This window comes from Cydia pomonella, chromosome 27, assembly GCF_033807575.1.
Source record: "Cydia pomonella isolate Wapato2018A chromosome 27, ilCydPomo1, whole genome shotgun sequence".
In the NCBI taxonomy this organism is placed as follows: Eukaryota; Metazoa; Arthropoda; class Insecta; order Lepidoptera; family Tortricidae; genus Cydia; species Cydia pomonella.
This window is the reverse complement of record NC_084729.1, coordinates 5,512,633-5,534,174: the sequence shown is the minus strand read 5'-3', so window position 1 is coordinate 5,534,174 and position 21,542 is coordinate 5,512,633. Positions and strand designations below refer to the sequence as shown.

At 39.0% G+C, this 21,542-nt stretch overlaps 1 protein-coding gene across 1 annotated transcript in view; it reads right to left on the bottom strand.

The window, feature by feature from the left end:
• LOC133532485 (uncharacterized) overlaps window positions 1–21,542 on the bottom strand; it is a 45,700-nt gene that overhangs the window by 18,682 nt on the left and 5,476 nt on the right. Inside the window, 1 exon segment of the mRNA XM_061871183.1 lies at window positions 5,772–5,873. Within this exon segment, the coding sequence (XP_061727167.1) occupies window positions 5,772–5,873 (102 nt within the window).

Genomic DNA, 21,542 nt, shown 5'->3' with positions numbered 1-21,542 from the left:
GGCGTAGAGTTGAAATGGAAGTGGTTGCGCCTTCGTGCCGGGTGTCCTTGGTAGAACGGAGATGTTCGCGCCGGTGTCTACCAAGAAGACGAGTTTGCTGGTTCGGTCTCGTACGAAGAGGCGGTGGGATTTGGTGGTAACGCCGGTTTCCGCCGCAGCCAGCGTTACATTTAGTTTTCCGACGCTGGTGATGATGGCGGGATCGGCTTGAAGCTGCACGGTTGTGCGCATTTCTGTGCGTCCATGCCGAAACGTCGATGGTAATGGCAGTACGGCAGTGGTGAGTTTCTTGGGCTACGCGGTCTTCGATCTTGCGATTGAGAGTTGTTACGGGTACGTGATGGAAATCGTCTGCTTGAGCGGCTGTAGCGTTGATTGTAGTTTTTCACGCGGTCTCGAGCGAAGCTCGGCGACTTCGAGTGAGAGTCTTCTTATTTCGCCGATGAGGTATTGCGTGTCGAGAGCTGACGCAGTTGGTTGAGGTAGTGGCGGTGGTAACGAAGGTGGTATGACGGCGGGAGGAGCGACTGCGGCGATTTGGTTCGATGATGATGGCGTGTGCTCCATCATTTTGTCGGCGAGCAGCGCGAGGTCCTCGAGCGTAGTTTTGATCTGGAACGCTTCTTGCTTGATTTCTTCTGCTCAGTCGGTGGTCACCACTATGGTGATGTATGTACCATGTAGGCAGGTATCAGAAGGTTCTTGGAGTGAAAGACGTTTTTAGCTATGTACAAGATTGAATGAATTTATTTACAAAAATGCGCGTAATTTATACAAAATTAGAGAAATGTAAGAAAGAGATCTATATACAGGAAAGAGCGTGATAAATAATAGTAGCCGCGCGGGACGCGCGGGGTGAGGTGCGCGGGCGCGAGGTTGCGGCGCGTGGCCGCGGCATTCGCGCACGCCTATAAAATAAAGCGAGCCAACGTTCCCGTCCTTTTCTCGGCCGGCCTCCGTAGGGTGCACATCGTATCGTCGGTGCGCCGTGTCCCGCTCCGCTGCTTGATACTCGCTGGTAGAAGACACGAAGAGGATGCTGCAGGCTCCGCATATGCATAAACTGCCCTTGTCAGGGCAACATAAAACTGCTCTTGTTAGAGCAAACGTCACCGTTTCTCTGCTTAACCGCAGAGTGTCAATCGATCGATCTATAAACTGTTCTTATCAGAACAATTTCACTGTTTCTATAACGGACACGACGTCGGTCGATGTATATGTTTAAGTATGTATATATGTCCCCACACATACATACCAACACGGCATCAACATTTAAATGTACAGTGAGCTGCGAAATTGCATGGAGCAACAATGAATATAGAATAGAATATAGAATAGAATAGAAAGTTCTTTATTATTTATCATTTTTGTTACATATAAATATGTCCGCAAAAAGGCGGTGTGTCCTTAATGTAATATGTCTTTTAAGATCTATACATTTAGTTTATGTCGTGTAGCCAATTTATGGCTCACAAGCAAGTGTTATAACCTACGTTAGTAATGTTATTACACTGTTTCATTATTTGTTAATCGAATTTTTATTTTAAAACATGTTCCCTTGAGGGTAGACTCCTTTTACTCACGTATTTATTTCTGTCTTTTTTGCTGACATAATCTATTTCGCCGATTCTGTTGCTGTACATCATCGGGTTGTATTGACCGTACTTAACATATTGTGGACCAGGGTTCTCTAGTCCTGGAATGCACAAGTTATTAAGTTTGTCTAGCATGTCTCGGTGTAAGTCATGAAGTCTTAGATGCCATGGATCGTCATCCAGTAAGTCCCATAACATTTCTGTTGGTATTGAACGAGGAAAACCTCCCGCAGACTTAAGAGCCATGCGGTATTGCCTTTCAAGAGTTAAAAGGTTCGTCTTGCTTACTCGAGGGAGTAGTTGTACTATTCCATAGTCTAATATAGGCAAGAGGCATGCCTGTACTACCTTTAGTTTGGTTTCTATGTTTACTTTCGAGTAGTAGCCGATTATAGGTGCTAACATTCCTCTGACACTTCTAGCTTTTCTTACGACGCTTTTGACATGTTCGTTCATGCTTAGTCGTTTATCTAGTTGGACACCAAGGTATCGAACACAGTTTTTGTATTCAAGATGGACTCCTTTTAATTTGACTGTCGGTTTATAACCGTTTGGGTTTCGTACACTACGTACTCTTTTATTAGTGAACATTATGCACTCTGTTTTATCAACGTTGCAACGTAGTCCCCAACGTTCGTAATAATCGACTATTTGATTGGCAGCCCATGTAGCACGTCGTGTAGCTTGATCCGGTCGAAGTGCTGAATTTAAAATACACAAATCGTCGGCATACTGTGAAAGCATCTGCCCGGCTATATTTGACTTCGGTATATCATGCACATACAGATTAAATATTAGAGGCCCCAGGATGGACCCTTGAGGTACTCCGTGAGGGACTTCTACTTCATCTCCAATTGTTGTTCGAAACTTTCCACGCACCTTTCGATTCAACAGATAGTTTTCAATCATTTTGATGATATTATTGCTGATATCCTTTTCTATTAGTTTGAATGTAAGGCCTTTGTGGTTTATTGAGTCAAAAGCCTTACTCAAGTCTGTCGATATCATAGCAACGCTATGCCCTTCTTCTAAAGCATCTGAAATATATTTAGATGTGCGTAGAATCTGTGTTCCCGTGCCTCGTTTATGCATGAAACCATGTTGGTAATCCGGAACTTAATGTTGACATGCCTTCAGAATGCGGCTATATAATATTTTTTCGCAAACCTTACCCATGACATTTAGTAAAGTAATGGGTCTATAAGATTTAGCATCCTTGTAATTTTTCCCAGCTTTATGTAGAAAAATACATTCGCCCAATTTCCACCTCCTTGGATAGTAACCGGTTATTAGGACGTAGTTTATAACTTTAGTCAAAGCCCAATAAAATGCAGGACCCGCTAACTTTAATGCATCTACTTTGATGTGGTCTGGCCCAGGCGCTTTTTTGTTTTTAAAACAGTAAATAGCTTTTTTTACTTCTAAAACATTACATTCTTCAAGTGGTTGATACGGTGTGTATTGCTCATTACCTTCGTCTATTTTTTGTATGGGGGATTCCTTTACTAATGCTGCATCGACAAGTTTATCTATCGTGTCTTTTTCAGTGTTACAGCTTTCAAGTTGGGGGAGTTTTTGTGGTGGGTTTTTCAAAGATTTTTGAATTCTCCACATTTTTGTTCTGTTGTCTTTAGTGTTTTCTATTATTTTTGTCCACGTAGTTTCTCTATAGTCTTGTAATGCTTTTTGAAGTTGTTTTTTAGCGTTATTGTAGTTGATTCTAGCTTGCAAATGCCCACCAGTCCTCTTTACATTTCGTTTAGCAGCGTTGCGTTCCTTGATCATGTCTTGTATTTCCAATGGCAGTAATTCTTTTTTATCCTGAATCTTTTTTGGTACGACAATATCCAGAGCCATGTTGATTGTTTTTTCAAGATTTTCTATATACAATTCGCATTGTTCGTCAGTCTGTAGCTGCACACTTGGATCGATGTTATTTTCAATTAGCTCAATGTATTGTTTGGCTAGACCTTTATCTTCATATAGGAGTCGCATGTTTCTAGTTTCATTTTGTTCTTCCTCCATGTCAATATCCATACAGAAAAGCCAGGGCAGATGATCTGAAGATACTGATTCGAGATGTTTACAATGTACGTTTGAATGTCTTGCTTCGCCAGTAATTAGAGCTACGTCCAGTATACCGTTTCCTGCATGGCATGGTCTTGAAGGTAAACCTGTATGTCTTAATTTACATAGGCCATCATCGATACGTTTTTGCACTTCGAGTCCAGCACCGACAGTTCTAGTGTGATTCAACTGTATCATTCGGAGATTTAAGTCTCCGATGTTAACTGCATCGCTGCTTTCGAGAAGATCTTCTACCTCTTCTCGAATATTTCTATATCCTGTTATGGGTATATATATGCCTCTTACTATGATAGATTCTCCCGTCTCAAAGTTTGTCGTCAGTTTAACAGCCACCCCTTCGATTTTTCTATCGTTGTTGCTATGCCCCGGTATTACCTCAACTTGACTCCATCGCAGTCCTTTTTTTAAATATACAGCTGTTCCAAGATGAACTTTTCTCATATTCATCAGTTTGTCATAGCCGTTTATGTTATATTTCTGTTTTTCGAAGTCAACCTTACATTCGTTTAGCACTATTATGTGTGGATTTGTTTTTGTTATTAGGTTTTTAATCTCGGTAAATTTGTTTCTAAGTCCCTGAACGTTACAATGAAAGATTCTGAGGTTCTTAGTTGTAATCCTCTTGCCTTTATTATCCATTTCTGATAAGTTGAATGAGTTGCTGCATTTGTTGTTGCATCTGATTCATAAATTGTTGTTGCATTGTTTGGAACAATGTAAACATCCTGTTTATTATGTCTTCTTTACCTAACAAGGTTTCTTCCTCCTTAGTAATTACCTGAGCGTATGAAGTTTCCGGTTTCGCAATAGTAGATGAAATATGTTTTTGTTGTTTTCCAGGTTTAGTATTAGATGTTGATTTTTCTTTATTAGCTTGTTGGAAACGAAGTCTTCTTTCTCGTTGCTTCTTAATTTCTTCCTGAAACAAAGGGCATTTTGCCTGCCTAGCTGTGTGCCCCGGTTGACGACATTTTGAGCATATTTCTATGAGTTTACTGTCATCGTTCTGTTCAGTCTCGATTTCGGATACATGTTTACGTCCACAGTGTGCTTGAACATGACCAAAGTCAAGGCAGTTTTTACATTGAGTAACAGCTGTCGGTTTTACCCTGTATTTTTCTATTTTTACCTTTTGGTATAAGATAGTTGTAATGTTTTTAATGTCTTTCATATCCGTTTCACCACTAAATATTAACACGAGTGCCGAGTTTCGTAGTGGTACTGTCCGTTCTGGTGTCATACCGTATCTTTCTTTAATGTCTTGTTTTATTTCATCTTCATTATAGCCACTGGTTATGACTCCTTTGGCTACTACTTTTTTTGACGGTTTCCTTTCGAGTTTGGTCCCATATGTATGGAATTCGAAACCCGATCGTTTTTTTTAAATCTTCTATTAGTGTTTTTCTGTTTTCTAATTGTCTTGGTGTGAAAAATAGTTTACCGGAACGTTTATCTGTTTTTAGGTCAGAATTGTGTAGACGTGCGATTTCTGTAATGTTTTTAAACATATATGTTGACTCTACCCATCCTTCGTGTGTACACACAACCGCCGGTAGTTTTTTATGTGAAGTCGTTTTCTGCGGTGACTGCTGTGAGGCTTTCTTTGTTGTCTGATCACTTTTTAATTCCGGAGAAGGTTTATTTAATTTTGCATTAATTTTGTCTTGTCGTCGTCGATCCTGTTGAAACGATGCACCCGGTTTGTTAGCTTTACCTCTTTTGGGGACTGTGTCGCTAACAGGCGATGTGAGCAACAATGAATGAATTCATTGATAAAGTCGCCTTGCGGCTGATGGTATTTCTTTCTGACCAGAACGTGTCATACTCGGCCAGGCAGGCATCTGTACGATGATTTCGACGTTAATACTCGCATTTCCTGAAGTCTGGGCGAAATTTCTCGAAGTGACTGGCGTCATTTGTGTTGCGACTTTAATGCCAGTCAAGCTGAAAGCATCTGTGAGCGTCTGGACGTCTAGGTACCGCTGGAGAGACGAAGTGCAAATAGACCTTAGTGATCTCGGCGGCAGAACCGGTAATTTCAGGAATTGGGGCCTTTCGGGGTCTAGCAGGACTGGGACAGAAGCTTACCTCGATAGCATCAGTGGGCAGGTCGATGGAGCAGGAGAGAGGAGCGACGGTCGTCGGTGGCGCCGAGGTGCCCAGGATTTGAGGGTCCAGCTTGGACAGCTCCTGTGGACAATATTCATCATCAGAGAAATGTCTAGTGCTTCCAAACTAATAACATAATGATTTTGTAAATTATTCGCAGTATATTTCAAGATATAATCGCCCGCTCCTGATGACAGCTATTCGTATTTTCTAATCTGCCTTAACCTTACATTCGAGCGGCTGCTATCGGGCTCAAAAGTGGTCACGTTTTTTTTATTTGTACTTTGCCTCTTTCGCACTCATGAAATGTTAATATACGTACCTAATGGCTTCCCTTTTGCACACTTCAATTATCTTTAAGCGTAAGCGTTATTCTAGACCTGTGACCTACCTATGGTCCATTAAAGGGCCCACAGATTACCAGTTCGCCGGACGATATCGGCCTCTCAGGTATTCGCGATTGTCAGCTTTTGCGAATAACTGACAGGCCGATATCGTCCGGCGAACTGGTAATCAGTGTGCCCTTTAAAAGAAATATATGAATGAATCATTCACGGCATAATATGTACCTACCTAGGATTGCATGTTGTTCACCGTAAAGATTACACTCTATAATTAGATTTCACAATCGTTACGTCAGGTGAAGCCTTACGAAGGGAACTGGCAAGTGGTTGGATTACATTAAACGGAGCACAGACGTCACTATAAGGGGTTATTGGGGCAGGACTATAATATATATATATATATTTCTATAGGCACGTCCAGATGGGATCGGGAATCGGTCGATTTGATCAGAAAAGAAATTGGGTCAATCATACCTACGTCCACAATGGAATCACCAATTTTTGATTTTGATGACATTCATCCCTCAAAATTTAAAAAAAAAATGGTCCCAAACACGCATTCTTGCGCACTCATAATCTCTTTTAATCGGTAATAATCTTACAATCGAATTTACTGGTATTGGTAAGCCAATTTCATTTTTGCATCCACAGTCTGTCCTTCTCAGCAGAAAATGTCCTGGATGTTGTTGGTAATTAACCCCTTAAGACTACATTTTTATAGGAAAACACCGTCATCGTTTTACACTTTTCAAAATTCTTTTGTTTGTAGTTGTGTTAGCCTGCTTAATACTATAGGCAGATACACACACACAAACAACTGCTAATCAACTGACTCAGGGTTACGTCACCCACGCAATGAATTCCCCCTGTCAACTTCCACCCCTTGGGGGGGCGTGAACAAGATTTTCCAGTAAATTTCGCTGCCCCATGACGCGCAAGGATGACTCACAGACATCCTTGATATATAAAGTGGCTTTGTCCTTGGAGAGAAAAAACTTTTAGGTACACAAAATGGTAAACAATAAATTGCTTTAACCTTGACAACCTTCAGATCTAAAACAGCGCGATTAAATCACCTATTTTGGTTGGATCTATTGCACTATCATATATATTGATGACATGATATAAGTACTTTCATAGTACCTTTGCTTTACATCTACTATGATGATATTGATGATATTTCTGACCGCGTAGCCAACATGCCAATCGTTAAAGCTCCGTAGCGAACGAAACGTATCTGTCTCAGTCGCACCACTATAGAAGAGTGATAGAGAGAGATGACTACGACGCTACGCTATGCTACGGAGCGTTAACAATTGGCACATTGGCTACGCGGGCCCTTTTATAGTGGTCTTTAACGACCTTAACCAGCGGCTGACGTGCATCTAAAGTAAAATGTCACTTACCCCCCTGAAAGAACATGGTTCAAATAGCCTATGTAATTCTAAGAGTTTTAGTCCTGTGTCGAAAGATGGCAGTAAATTTAGTTGACTACAAAATTTACATTGACAATACGCCTCTATACTCAATTCTGTTTGATATTTCTTACCTATACGGCGGTTATCGGATTATTCCCACTTTGACAATACGCGTCTATAGGTACTCAATTCTGTTTGATATTTCTTACCTGTACGGCGGTTATCGGGTTATTCCCACTAGTTACCAACAAGTTATTACCAGTGGTAACTACTAGGATTTTTTTCCCACCTTTTACCACTGGGAAAAAAATCCCACTAGTTTGTAGGTAGGTACTTGCTCTGAAATCGACAATTATGTATCAGCCTTTGATGTAAAATACTCTAAGGGCTTTGACTTTCTACTCATCCATCATGTCTTTCAGCCTAACGAGCAGCCCTTCAACAGAAATCAATACAGGCATCATCAAACAGTCACTGTCAGTAAGTATGTGAATTTTTTACAACATTATAGTTCGTGTCATCCACGATGACGCGCAGACTTGTCAAATCTAACGTTTAATAACATGACAATCGAGTGACGCGTCTTCGTGAATGACACCTATATTGATCTTACTTCTGTAGATCTGGTAGATCTTATCCCCCTTACCTAACAATAAAACTTAGCAACTTCAATTAACTTTTGTCTTTTTCTAACAAATGTAAAAAAGCAACTCAATTTCGTTTAGGCGTGTTAAAATCGTCTCAACGAGACAAATGGAATGAAAACAGTCGGCAATACTTAAAAGCTTGTATCAAAAATGCAACTATTGAGCCACTTTCCCTTTCAATTAGTTTGTAAGCATTATTGTAGTGTAGTGACCCTGCCTATGAAGCCGATGGTCCAGGGTACAAATCCTGGTAAGGGCATTTATTCGTGTGATGATTTGATTTTTTTTTCCTTTTTTTTTAGGACATTATTACACAAATTGACTAAGTCCCACAGTAAGCTCAATAAGGCTTGTGTTGAGGGTACTTAGACAACGATATATATGTATAATATATAAATATTTATAAATACTTAAATACAAAAAAAACACCCATGACTCAGGAACAAATATCCATGCTCATCACACGAATAAATGCCCTTACCAGGATTTGAACCCGGGACCATCAGCTTCGTAGGCAGGGTCACTACCCACAAGGCCAAACCGGTCGTCGAAATGATTTGATTTGATTTATTTCATAATAATAAATTACAGTAAAAATTATGCCATGTCAATCTACACAAATTGATATTATGATCGTCAGCAATGTCAGTATGTTCCAATTTAAAAGTCATAAATTGAATGAATGCAAAATATTAAATAAGTAAACAATGTAAAATCACGTCAACTTAAAAATTAGAACAGTACCCCTAGTGTAAATATTTTCGACAGCGAAACGTGACGTACGCGTTTGCGTTAAGTGTCATTTTGTATGAGATTTTTGACTTTCCAAAACGTCCCGCTTGGCGCGCTGTTCAAAAACCCATACAAAATGAGACTACAACGCAAACGCGTACGTCACGTTTCGCTATCGACTAAAATTACACTAGGGGTACAGATATTTGTTTCTGACTCATGGGTGTTTATATATTATATAAATCGTTGACTGTACAGTATACTCAACACAAGCCTCACTGAGCTTATTGTGGGACTTAGGTAGTCAATTTGTGTAATAGTGTCCTATAATATTTATTTAATTATTTTATAAGTTATAATTATAACCGCTATCTGTCCTGCGTGTTGATCTATTCCGTCTCGCGTGTCGTCTTACGTAATTATGGAAAAAGCTAACATTATTGAATCAAATGAAATTCATATCTATTATAATTTGTGCTATTTATTCTAAATGATCTAGCCATAAAACTCTGTCGTAAATAACCTACAGTCTGACAATGGCCTGCGATTATGGTATTGATTTTCACTGAAGGTCTCCAAGCTCGTTAATCCTCGGAAAAGGCTGACATGGATGAGTGCAAGGTTAAAGCCCTTTGAGTGCCCTATACGGGAAAGGTAACATCACACATTATGAGTATAGGCAGGCACAGTCGCGGACTTTAGAGTTCACTTTACATTGGACATGGCTTACCGTTAATATAGACAACCAAATTAGCTTGAACCCTAAATGGCTCAGCAATTAAAGTTCGTGACTAGACTCAGGTATCCCAAAGTTAGAGTTTTTGGCAACCCCATTAACCACATATGGCGTTATTCATAAAAGTGTGTCAAATCTAACATTGTCTAATAATCGTACAGTAGAATCCGCACATCGAAGGGACGATACCAATAAGTCATACTAAGCGGATCTCATATAAAACATAGCTGATCAACTTCTTAATTATGTTAAGTTTTCCAAATTAATCTCCAAATCATAGGGATGAGTGTATTAATTTTGTACCAATTATCAACTTGTCACTGAGAAACAAAACTAAAACATCTTACACGCCACGCACACATCAAACATCCACGCATAGTTTAGTTTTAGTTATAGTGAGCTAGCATATCGATATTAAAAATCTTTATTGTTTTAAATAAACAGAATGAGTTTGCCATCGCACTAAAACACAATGTATCTCACAAGTAATAAAAATTAGATTGTTTAGTGCGATTGCCAAGTCAATATATTTATTTAAAACATACATGATTTTTAATATTGATATGGTCACTTTAAGATGTATGGTTAGCTACGTAATAACTAATAACTTAAGACAGAAGGTCCCTTAAGTAGGGGTGGGATCTCAGGGTTATTCCCACTGGTTACCACCAAGTTGTTACCAGTGGTAACTACAGGGAATTTTTTTTCCCCGTAGTTACCACCAAAATTTGCTTTTGCTTAAATCAATAATTAATTTAAAAAATTATTAATTATGTTAAGTTTTCCAAATTAATCTCAACTCCCTTTGTGAGAGATGAGTTTTATTAATTTTGTACCAATTATCAACTAGTCACTGAGAAACAAAACTAAAACAACTTCCACGCCAAGCACATATCAAACATCCACGCATAAAATTGGATTGTTTAGTGCGATTGCCAAGTCAATCTATTTATTTAAAACATAAAAGTCTTTTAATATTGATATGGTCACTTTAAGAAGTAAGGTTAGCTAAGTACGTAATAACTTAAAACAGAAGGTCCCGTATGTAGGGACTGAATAAATTAACCGACTTGTTATTACATGGATCTCACAACTTTTTATGGTAGAAGAACTGAGTTGCCAGACTTGTTTTTTTCATATGTTATGTTTTTGATGGCATTAAAATAGATTTTTAGAAATTGATCCCTTAAGGGAGTTAAGAAGGGGATGAAAGTGTGTATGGGGACCAAGTTTTATTCTGAGTTAGGAACTTCGTAATAAGATATTTTCATAAACGAGAGAAGTAATTACAGTGTTTTTGAAAATTCATCCCCTAATAGGATTCAAAAGGGGTTGAACGATGTTGCGGGAAATAAATCCACGCAGGCGAAGTTGTGGGCAATAGCTACTTAAATACTTATATACATAAAACACTACTAGAATCACGAGACAGAGTCATGTCATGTATTTTCATGGAAACTGCCGAGTCAGCGGAATTGGTAATCAATAGACGTCATCAGTCGACCATTGGACTCAATTATTTACATACAAACACGCGACTTACCTAGAAATCAATGCTTAAAAAAATCGTTGAGCATTAGACTTGTTGTTACAAACCTAATACACCTGTCTTGTACTCATACATTTTACAATATGAATTGTAATGTACGGTTTAAAGCAATAAAGATTTATTTATTTTATTTTTTGTTTGCCGCGATATCTATTGTCGAGTAACAGTACCTACTGAGAGTTCCGCTACTCGATGTTAGATGTTGACTGCGAAAATAACAAGCATTTTGGTACCAAAACTGATGTATGGAGTGAGCACTCTATTACGTCTTATTTCTCTATGATGCTAGGTAATATGTAGTCTCGAATGCAACACCGGGGATGGAGTCGTTACACTTACAAGTGACTAGGGTTACTAGTCTACAGTCTACAGCTCAGCATTCGTTTTCTGCAGTTCACTTCGTATTTTCCGTTTTTTAATCAATATTTAACTAGCATTGTATCTCCGACCTGGTACAGACTTGTACCGGTCGGTATTTCTTCGGTAAGTACCTAAATAAAAGACGTAAGACTTATTGCGTAGTTACTTTACTGATTTGTTTACGAATGGTGAAATATCTTGATTTACTGTTTTAAATATTTGTGTGAATTTCATTCGAATGAAATCGGTCGGTATTTTTGTTCAAATAATGTCGAGGGAGGAAAGCGGTGGTGGCCGAGTAGAAATGACGTCATTGACGTCCTACTTAGGTACAATCCGAATGTAGCAGGTTCAAATCCTGGCTCGTACCAATGAGTTTTTCGGAACTTATGTACGAAATATCATTTGATATTTACCACTAGCTTTTTGGTGAAGGAAAACATCGTGGGGAAACCTGCGTACATCTGCGAATAAATTCAAATGTGAATTTCCCAATCCGCATTGGGCTAGCGTGGGGACTATAGCCCGAGCCCTCTCGCGCATAAGAGGAGGCCTGTGCTCAGCAGTGAGACGTATATAGGCTGAATTATATATTATATGTACGGAAGGATAGTTTTATGATTTTAGCAGTTTATGGATGTAGGGGATCCAAAAGGGAATACCTTCTTCTTTTGGCAGAAAAATTACAATATTTGGAAATGTCTATTATTTGCAGTCTGTCGTGTCCAGAGGTGGCGTGGGCGACCGCCTACGGCCTCGCGGTCCGAGGGGCCTCGCGCCTCATAAACCTCGCTAAATAAGGTACAATGCCCACACCAAATTTTGTCCTTGACCCGCAACTGGTCGTGTCGTACTGCCGGGAAAACGCCTCCCCCAATTTCTATAAAGCAATGCGTAGAAAAATCTATTACCAACAACAGAAAACCAACAGGGTATCATCACGGGTATCATACATTTTTTACCGACTTTGGAAGAGTGGGAGATTTTATTAGGACAAGGTTTTATTAGTTGGGTTTAGGTTTTAGGTTTCCAAACAGTGATTCTCTTCTCTACCAAACGGCTGGTTACTAGAATATCTAATTCCTAATAATGGGATAGAGTCGTCATAACTAGGATCATTTTCTGTAAATAAATAAATATTTGGGGACAATCTTACACAGATCGACCTAGCCCCAAACTAAGCAGGTGTCCATGGGCGGCGGTAATCGCTTACCATCAGGTGATTCGTCTGCTCGTTTGCCTCCTCTACCATAAAAAAAGAAAAAAAACTTGCACTATGGGTACTAGGCGACGATAAACATACGTATATAGATAAAGGATAAAGGCCTTCACCTTCACAGGAGGGGTTCTTGCAGAATAAAAATAAATAAATAGAAAAAAGAAAAAAAGAAAATTTAAACGAAATTTTAATTGCTTGATATTATAACATTGTAACTGAATACTAAACCTAGAGTTAATTCAAGTGTATTGCTTTCGCTAATTATGTTTGTGAATTAAGTACCTGCGAGAAATAAAAGGCTTTTTTATTTTTATTTTTATTTATTTATTTATAGATAAATACCAACTCAAATTAGCTTATTAGGTGACTTGTATACATATTATTTATTTAATCTTTATTGCACAATACATGAAGGTACAAATAGCGGTCTTAATGCCATAAGGCATTCTCTACCAGTCAACCAATGGGTTTAACTAGAAAGATTAAGTACATATATGAGGAACAGGAAATATCCTTGTTCATCACGCAAATAAATGCCCTTACCGGGATTCGAACCCGGGACCATCGGCTGCATAGGCAGGGTCACTACCCACTTGGCCAGACCGGTCGTCGATGTACGTATTGCGTATTCAAGTAGACGAAATTCTTCACCTAATGAATGAAACTGTTACACAACATAATTTTCCTACTAAGCTGGGGTCAATAGGCAGGGGGCCTACCTCGACCTACGTTGGACGTGTTGCCTCTCTGTCGCACTTGTAAATTCGTACGTAAGTGTGACGAGGACAACGGGGGCAACAAGTCGAACGTGGTGGCGGTAAGCCCTCAGATTCCAGTAGGTATCGTGCGAACGTTTTCGAGTTGAGTTCTAGACTAGCGTAAAGTGACCTTGCCATCCTAAGTCCCACATAAAAGAGTAGAAAAGACTTTAAAAAATATGCCAAGAGCATCGATATGCTCTTGGCATATCGCTTGGCCCGATAGCTATGCGCAATTGCGCAGTGTAGGGTTCCGTAGTTACCATTCTATTAGAATAGGCTAAACGGGGCCTATTAGTAAGTATCATGTACATTACAAGCACAAGGGAGTTCCTTTGTAGCGCTTTGTCAACGTATTTTTAATTAAAAAAAAATTATACTACGTCGGTGGCAAACAATCATACGGCCCGCCTGATGGTAAGCAGCCTCCGTAGCCTATGTACGCCTGCAACTCCAGAGGAGTTACATGCGCGTTGCCGACCCTAAACCCGCCCCCCCCTCATTGAGCTCTGGCAACCTTACTCACCGGCAGGAACACAACACTATGAGTAGGGTCTAGTGTTATTTGGCTGCTGTTTTCTGTGAAGTGCCCGGGGCCCGTAATATAAGAGAAGACTTTTTACAATAACTCAAAAGCGGCTGCTGGATCGATCATATCTGCTATAATTTTCATTGAAAGTATATATTAAGCTTTTATTTAACGATGTTTTTCATATTGTTTTGGAACCATGGTTCAAAAGTTAGACATTTTTTTTTCCTTTCGGAGCGAATATTTCCGAAAAAATTTACTAAATCAAAAAATAGTTGTAGGAGGCCCTTATTTATTTTGGAAGACCTATCCAACAATGCCATTTCCATATCCATATATATCCAATAAAAACATTTTGTATGTGAGGTACCGCATCTTATGTAGTGTTTATTTTACCGTTCTGTCGCCATGCATCATTTATGGATCCATGCCAAATTGCAGCTTTCTAGCACTAACGATCACGGTGCAAAGCCGCGGACTGGACCTCTAGAAAGAGCATATTCCCGGTGTCTGATTGAGCTGAAATTTGGCATACCTCAGTATTTCCTTTAATGCAATAATATATTAGCACGCACACATTGAATTTAGGCTTATTAGAAAGATCTCGACTAGTATTTACCACGACATACTATATTTCTCGTTCGCATATTATTATTTTTTAGTTTATTTATCATAAAGGTACATAACATTGTGACACCACTTTATTCCTTCGCAGTTTGTTGGCGAGATAGTGAGTACGAGCGAGATGCATAGAAAGTAAGTTATGCACACGCTAGCGAATATGTCAATGTCACTGTCATACGGTGTAGCCGTGAAGATCTAGATTTGCAAGAGAGAGACAGTACAGTCGGCTATAAAAGTGTGTATCAAAACATATTTATAACAGTAATTTATTTTTTCTGCTTGAATCGATTATGTATACAATGTGTTTATTTAGTCACCTGCAATAATTTACGTGGTGAATATTCAGGCCATACAGAGCAACTTTTACTAATGGACCAACCCCGAAATCGCAAAAAAATTGACTATTTATTACTATTAAACCTACTTTCACATATGTCATAGTATCATACATTATAATCTTATAAATATATCCACAAATATAAACATATATAATAATAATAAATAAATAAATAAATATTATAGGACATTATTACACAAATTGACTAAGTCCCACAGTAAGCTCAATAGGGCTTGTGTTGAGGGTACTAAGACAACGATATATATAATATATAAATATTTAGAAATACTTAAATACATAGAAAATACCCATGACTCAGGAACAAATATCCATGCTCATCACACGAATAAATGCCCTTACCAGGATTTGAACCCTGGACCATCGGCTTCATAGGCAGGGTCACTACCCACAAGGCCAGACCGGTCGTCAATATATATGCATACCTATATTATTTTCTACACAAACTAAAACAGTCTTAGCCATACAGTTTCCGACAAGCAGCAAGTAAATTCGTATTGTACGAAGGGTCGGCCTGAAAACCAGCGTTGTAGTAGGTAAGCCTGCTGCAACACATGCTGAGGTTCGCACCTTTTTAGCATCATAATTTTAAAAGTTTTTTATACCTACATGTCAACATAAATTTGTGCCTAATTAAGTTTCATTTTAAGGCTTGTAATGTTTTGTAGCATTGCCTGTAAACATTTTTCAATGTGGTGTTAAATAAAAAAATTCTATGTCTATGTCTACTAAAAGGCAAGATGAGAAGACGTGCTAATAGAAACCAATACTTGTTATTTAGATATTACGTAACAAAAGGTGTACAATTTGAACGACTAAATCTATTAATTTTACATATTTGCTCTAAAATAGTTGACAGGCTCTTAACCCTTTTCCAGGCATAGTACGATTTATCGACCGCATACGCGCCATTAGAATTTCAACTTTAGCATTCTGATTTAAGGTTCAAATGAGATTACACTTTCAGGAAATGTTACTTGTCTTCAAATGAATCATCAAAGCTGGATTAATTGGAATATATTTGGATTTTTTGGGAAAACCTTGTAGATTGGTGCGGCCTGGAAAAGGGTTAAATGAACAATAAGTCCACAGGTTCGACTCAGTATCGCGAGTTCGTTGAGCGATTGAAATTGCGTTCCTTCGTGAGAACACGCTAAGGTTCAGCGTGTGAGCAAACGAAGTCTAGACGACATAACATAACAATAACATACGATGTGCTTGGGTATTACTACAGACAGGCGTCTCGATGCAATTATAGATAATATAATGTCATATATATGTAGTCTGGGGTACCGTTGTCGTTTTGCGTTTACGAAGAATTTCCTCTACATACCGGCAAAGAGTATTTTGAAATAGAGGTGGATTTTCAAAGAAAACTTTGTAACTACAGTAAATTTACTGCCATGTTTCGACACATGATTAAAGCGCGCAACGCGCATGTAACTCCTCTGGAGTTGCAGGCGTACATATGCTACGGAGACTGCTTACCATCAGGCGGGCCGTATGCTTGTTTGCCACTGACGTAGTATTAAAAAAAACTTTTAGAACGCCATTTGACTTTGATCCTCATTGTTTCACTGATATGTGTTAATTTGTTAAATATTAGAAAGTGGCGCCATCTACTAGAGCATAGGCGAAGCGTATGGCGCCATCGCTCGATAAAATAACGCCATACCTCTGGCCTACGCTCTAGTAGATTGCGCCACTTTCTGATATACAAAGAATTGTAATCATGTGTCGAAAGATGGCAGCAAATTTACTATGGCTACAAAGTTTACTTTGGCCATCCACCTCTATTTCAAATTCTCTTTGATACCGGGAAACATATGTAATCCGCTACGACGTAGCGCTACGACCGGAGCTCAGCAGTAAATGTGTTAATCGGGCTCTAATTACGGCCCAATTCGAACTTTAAGATACGTCAAACATTTGCTAAGATACGATTTATGTATTGAAGTTTCTTCAAACAAAAACGTCTCTTTTGACACTGACATATATGACATAAGTCTTTTCTCTGGCATGCTCGACTCGCAAAGCTTCTACGTCATATTTGTCGCCACGAGAAACTAACATGCTACGTGCTGCGGCTGCGACATGCTACGGCGTGCTACGGTGCGGCGTAGCACTAAATGCGCGCACGCGTAATTTTTTCAGTATACAGCAGCAGTGTGAGCAGTGAAAAGGATTAAAAAGGATTCTAAGGTGAGTTTTTTTTTCTGTTGAGAACTGCCATCAGCCGGTAACGATTATAATCAGTTTTGTTGCATGTAGAAATTTTAATTAGGGTTTTGGAGATCATCGTCTCATTTAACCACACATTAAATTCTGCATGATCTGCTTCCTTTAAAATCTGTGTATAGTTCCTTTATGGTGGTCATATTGAGATAATCGCGTGTTTCATCGTTTCGGGTGAACCACGGCGCGTTGGCAGTCACACGAAGGATGGCGTTCTGTTCTGTGCTCTTCAAAGACACATTATGTACACATTATTGTAATTACACAAACCCATTCTGTTAGATGTGTACCTACTATTTAAATAGTGTTATGTTTTATCTCTTTAAATTAAACAACGTAAAACCACCCAAATATATTTGTGTGAAAATCCGGCCCTGTTTTTTACCTGCTCCTCGAGAAACATAACATTGCTTCCTTGGCGCTAGCTAGCCGTGCGCTCGCATTACCAGTGCAAGCGAGGTCTTCGAATACGTATCTTTGTTTCGGATCGCAGTGTCACAAGTTAAGCTGGTTTGAGAGCGTTTAGTCGCCTACCTTAGACGCACCAATAGAGATCAGACAGCTATTCTGTTAGAATTCTGTATTAGTTCATAATGAATCTTATTCCGTGCTCAATAGAGTAGTAATTCAATAAACGCTACCTATGTGGCTTGACCATTTTTTCATAGTGGCACGCGCATTTGCGGTTTTTAAACAATAGATAAGACGATAATCCGTAGAAGCTCACGGAGGAAAATAGAAACTATACTATCACTAGCAGTTCCCCATACTTGGATCCCATAGGTCCAGATGGGTTTAATGATTGCGTTGTATAGGAGTAATTTGTTGTCCACTGAGAGGGTTGAGTTTCGTCCCAACAGCCTTTTGTATTTTAATATAATTTCATTAAGTTTGTGTTTTATGTGAGTTTTCCACGTAAGGCGCCTATCTAGAAGACATCCTATGTACTTGATACACTTGCAATGTGGCAGGATATCATTTCCAAGTTTGACTGGAGGACAATCTTCTCTTCTAAGGTGAGTAAAATCACGAATGATTGAACGTAGGCTAAATGTATTTGATCGGTAAGGACACGATAAGGCGACCAGTACCCCTAGTGTAAAACCAGTACCCCTAGTGTAAATATTTTCGACAGCGAAACGTTACGTACGCGTTTGCGTTAAGTGTCATTTTGTATGAGATTTTTGACTTTCCAAAATGTCCCGCTTGGCGCGCTGTTCAAAAACCCATACAAAATGAGACTTAATGCAAACGCGGACGTCACGTTTCGCTATCGACTAAATTTACACTAGGGGCACTTCTGTCTTAGAAATAGTTTATTCGTGCCTGATACTCGTATATACAGAAAAAAAAAGAACACAAAATAAACTTACACATAACATTACATTGCATGACACATATTAGCCACGAAATGGGGACCAGCACGGTGTTAACAAATTGATTCCATTCCACTCGCTAGTATGGGAGTCCCGTCTCTTAAAACGTAGTGATTATAATATAATTATGCTCTTTGAGGCTAACGCTGGTCTTCCGTCAAAACCAAAAAGAGTGAAGTTTATGTGTTATGTGTGTTCCCCTGTAAATTTATTTTGAGGTTGAGCAATAAAAAGGATTTGTTTAGTATTGTAAATGCCCAATGATTGGCTGTCAGACTTATCTAAGCAGTATGCCATCCATCGGTGAAGAGACCGATTTTTATTGAGGCTTTTGACACACTAAGTGAACATGTCAGCCTCATGGGTGCTTTCACTTTCCTTTCCCTACGCAAGGCAGAGATCAATAAAGTGGTATACACTGGTTGCTTTGTCTGATAAAAGCTCTGCCAACAAACAATTGATGTGTAAAATATTAAACTATATAATTTTACGGTTTACACTCACGTGTTTTTAGTCACTCGCGTGACATGTTTCAGAGAGTCCAGGTCTCCTTTCTCAAGCACTTACAGTGCGAGCAGAGTTCACGACGGCCGTGCTTCGCGTACTGCTCTGCGCTGCGTCATTAGCATTAGTTTAATATTAAAATGTCTCACGACAGTTTACATTCGATTAATTGATGTGTCCATTGTGATCTGACGACCGGTTTGATCTAGTGGGTAGTGACCCTGCCTACGAAGCTGATGGTCCCGGGTTCAAATCCTGGTAAGGGCATTTATTCGTGTGATGAGCATGGATATTTGTTCCTGAGACATGGGTGTTTTCTATGTATTTAAGTATTTATAAATATTTATATATTATATATATCGTTGTCTAAGTACCCTCAACACAAGCCTTATTGAGCTTACTGTGGGACTTAGTCAATTTGTGTAATAATGTCCTATAATAAGTAAGTAAGTAAGTAAGTAAATATTCTTTATTGCACCAACAATTATACATTTTTTATATATTTAAAAAATAAAATAAAAAAAATTGTGCATGGAGCCCAAACTACCAAAAATATTTTTTCTCAAATCCGAATTCTGGACGCAGCCTAAGAACACATAAGACAAGTCATCAGGCTTCTGATAGCCTCAGCCTACACACAGTGTTGACGGTTTAACACCCATCATACACAGAAACTTGTTTGTAGGGATGTGTCCGGACCGGACTCGGAAAACTGAGACAAACACTTTTCTAGCGAGGTTCCCAGAATCAAACCAGGGTATCTACAAGGGTCTAGCTTAGATCGTTCTGTACCAGATTCATACACCCTTTGATAAAGATTGTTCTCCAAAATGGTATTCCCAGTTTTGTGGATACCGATTTAAAAAAATGTTTTGTTTGAAATGGTGTAAGAGTTTCTCACTGATGGTACGCTCGTCAACTTGACATCATATCGAAATCTAACGATGGGATCCTGGAACAATCAACAAAGTGTTTTGTTCTTAAGTCCCTCTTGGCGTAAAACACTGCTTATGAAGTAAGAAAAGGGATGGGCTCGAAGGGCGTCGCGTCTAGAACGCAGTAGTCGGTTTGTTAAGGTAGTTGGCAATAGTCCGAGAACTATTGATCGCAGGCTGACTCACTGTTCAACTGTTCATCTACGTAGTTAGGTACAGTCACCTGCGGCATCTTAACCTTTTAACAGCTTTTTAACAGAATTTTTCATCGAGCGTGCTCGTTGATGTTTTTAGAATATTTTTTATATAATATTGTAGTGTCTATTATCCAATTTTAAAATACAGGGTGAAATTTTAACCACCGTTCATACTTACTCTGTGTAGTGACTTTATAGGTCATACTGAACAAATTTTATTAACGAGCCAATGCAGATATTGCGGAAAAAAAGTTGGCTGTCCCATAGAAATCAGCGGCATGACATCAGCCGGAATGTATGAAACATGCAATATTTTGTTCAGATGACCTATAAACTCACTACGCAGAGTATGAACGGTGGTTAAAATTTTCGTATAGAACTCTGCGCACTCTTAGAAAAATGGTCTGCTACAATAAAATTGCTTGAAGCAAGTCGGCGTTTCAATGATGTCAGAAGATGAGAAATCTGAGGATAAAGATGGTGAACGCCTTGCTCAGGAAATCTCCATCATAATTGGGTCAGTAAAGCCGCCGCCGGTCGCACCAAAATTTATGTAAGGGACAATTATTATATAAAGAACGAAAATGGGCTCGAAAAATAAGAAGTTCATATGGCCGATGGCCAAGGGGAGGGGCATATATATAGTTAGATATAACTCTCGGCTTCATAGGCAGGGTCACTACCCATTAGGCCAGACCAGTCGCCGCCAGTCAACAAAAATAACATATAAGTAATAAATTTGACCTCAATCAATTTATACTAAGAATATTCAGTGGTCTCCTAATAAAGACATTTCTCGAATCCGCATTGACAGTCGCAAGCCTAATCCCAAACATTGGCACAGGAACTAACTAGCTGTTACGAAAGTCTTCCAACGTCCAACCTACAGGGGAAAATAGCCCTTATATATTAGGGCTCATTAGGTACTGGACAAGAGTAGTTATTGGTAACTCTTAGTAGATATATAGGCATATATAACGTAGTGTTAAGGCTAAAATGTTACTAAGAAGATATAGATCGCTTTTGATCTGTTCTTTTTTTTATTAAAACTAATCCGGTTTCCTCACGATGAAAGAAGTTTCTAAATCACACGCCTTATCGCCAGGCCACTAATGTTTTCTTTTCGGTACCGGTCTTTACGGTAACCGGTACCATTATTACGGGTAATAAAGACAGGTCGACGCTCTCAGATGTGATAAATCGATACCTGTGTCTCGGTTACCCGGACTATG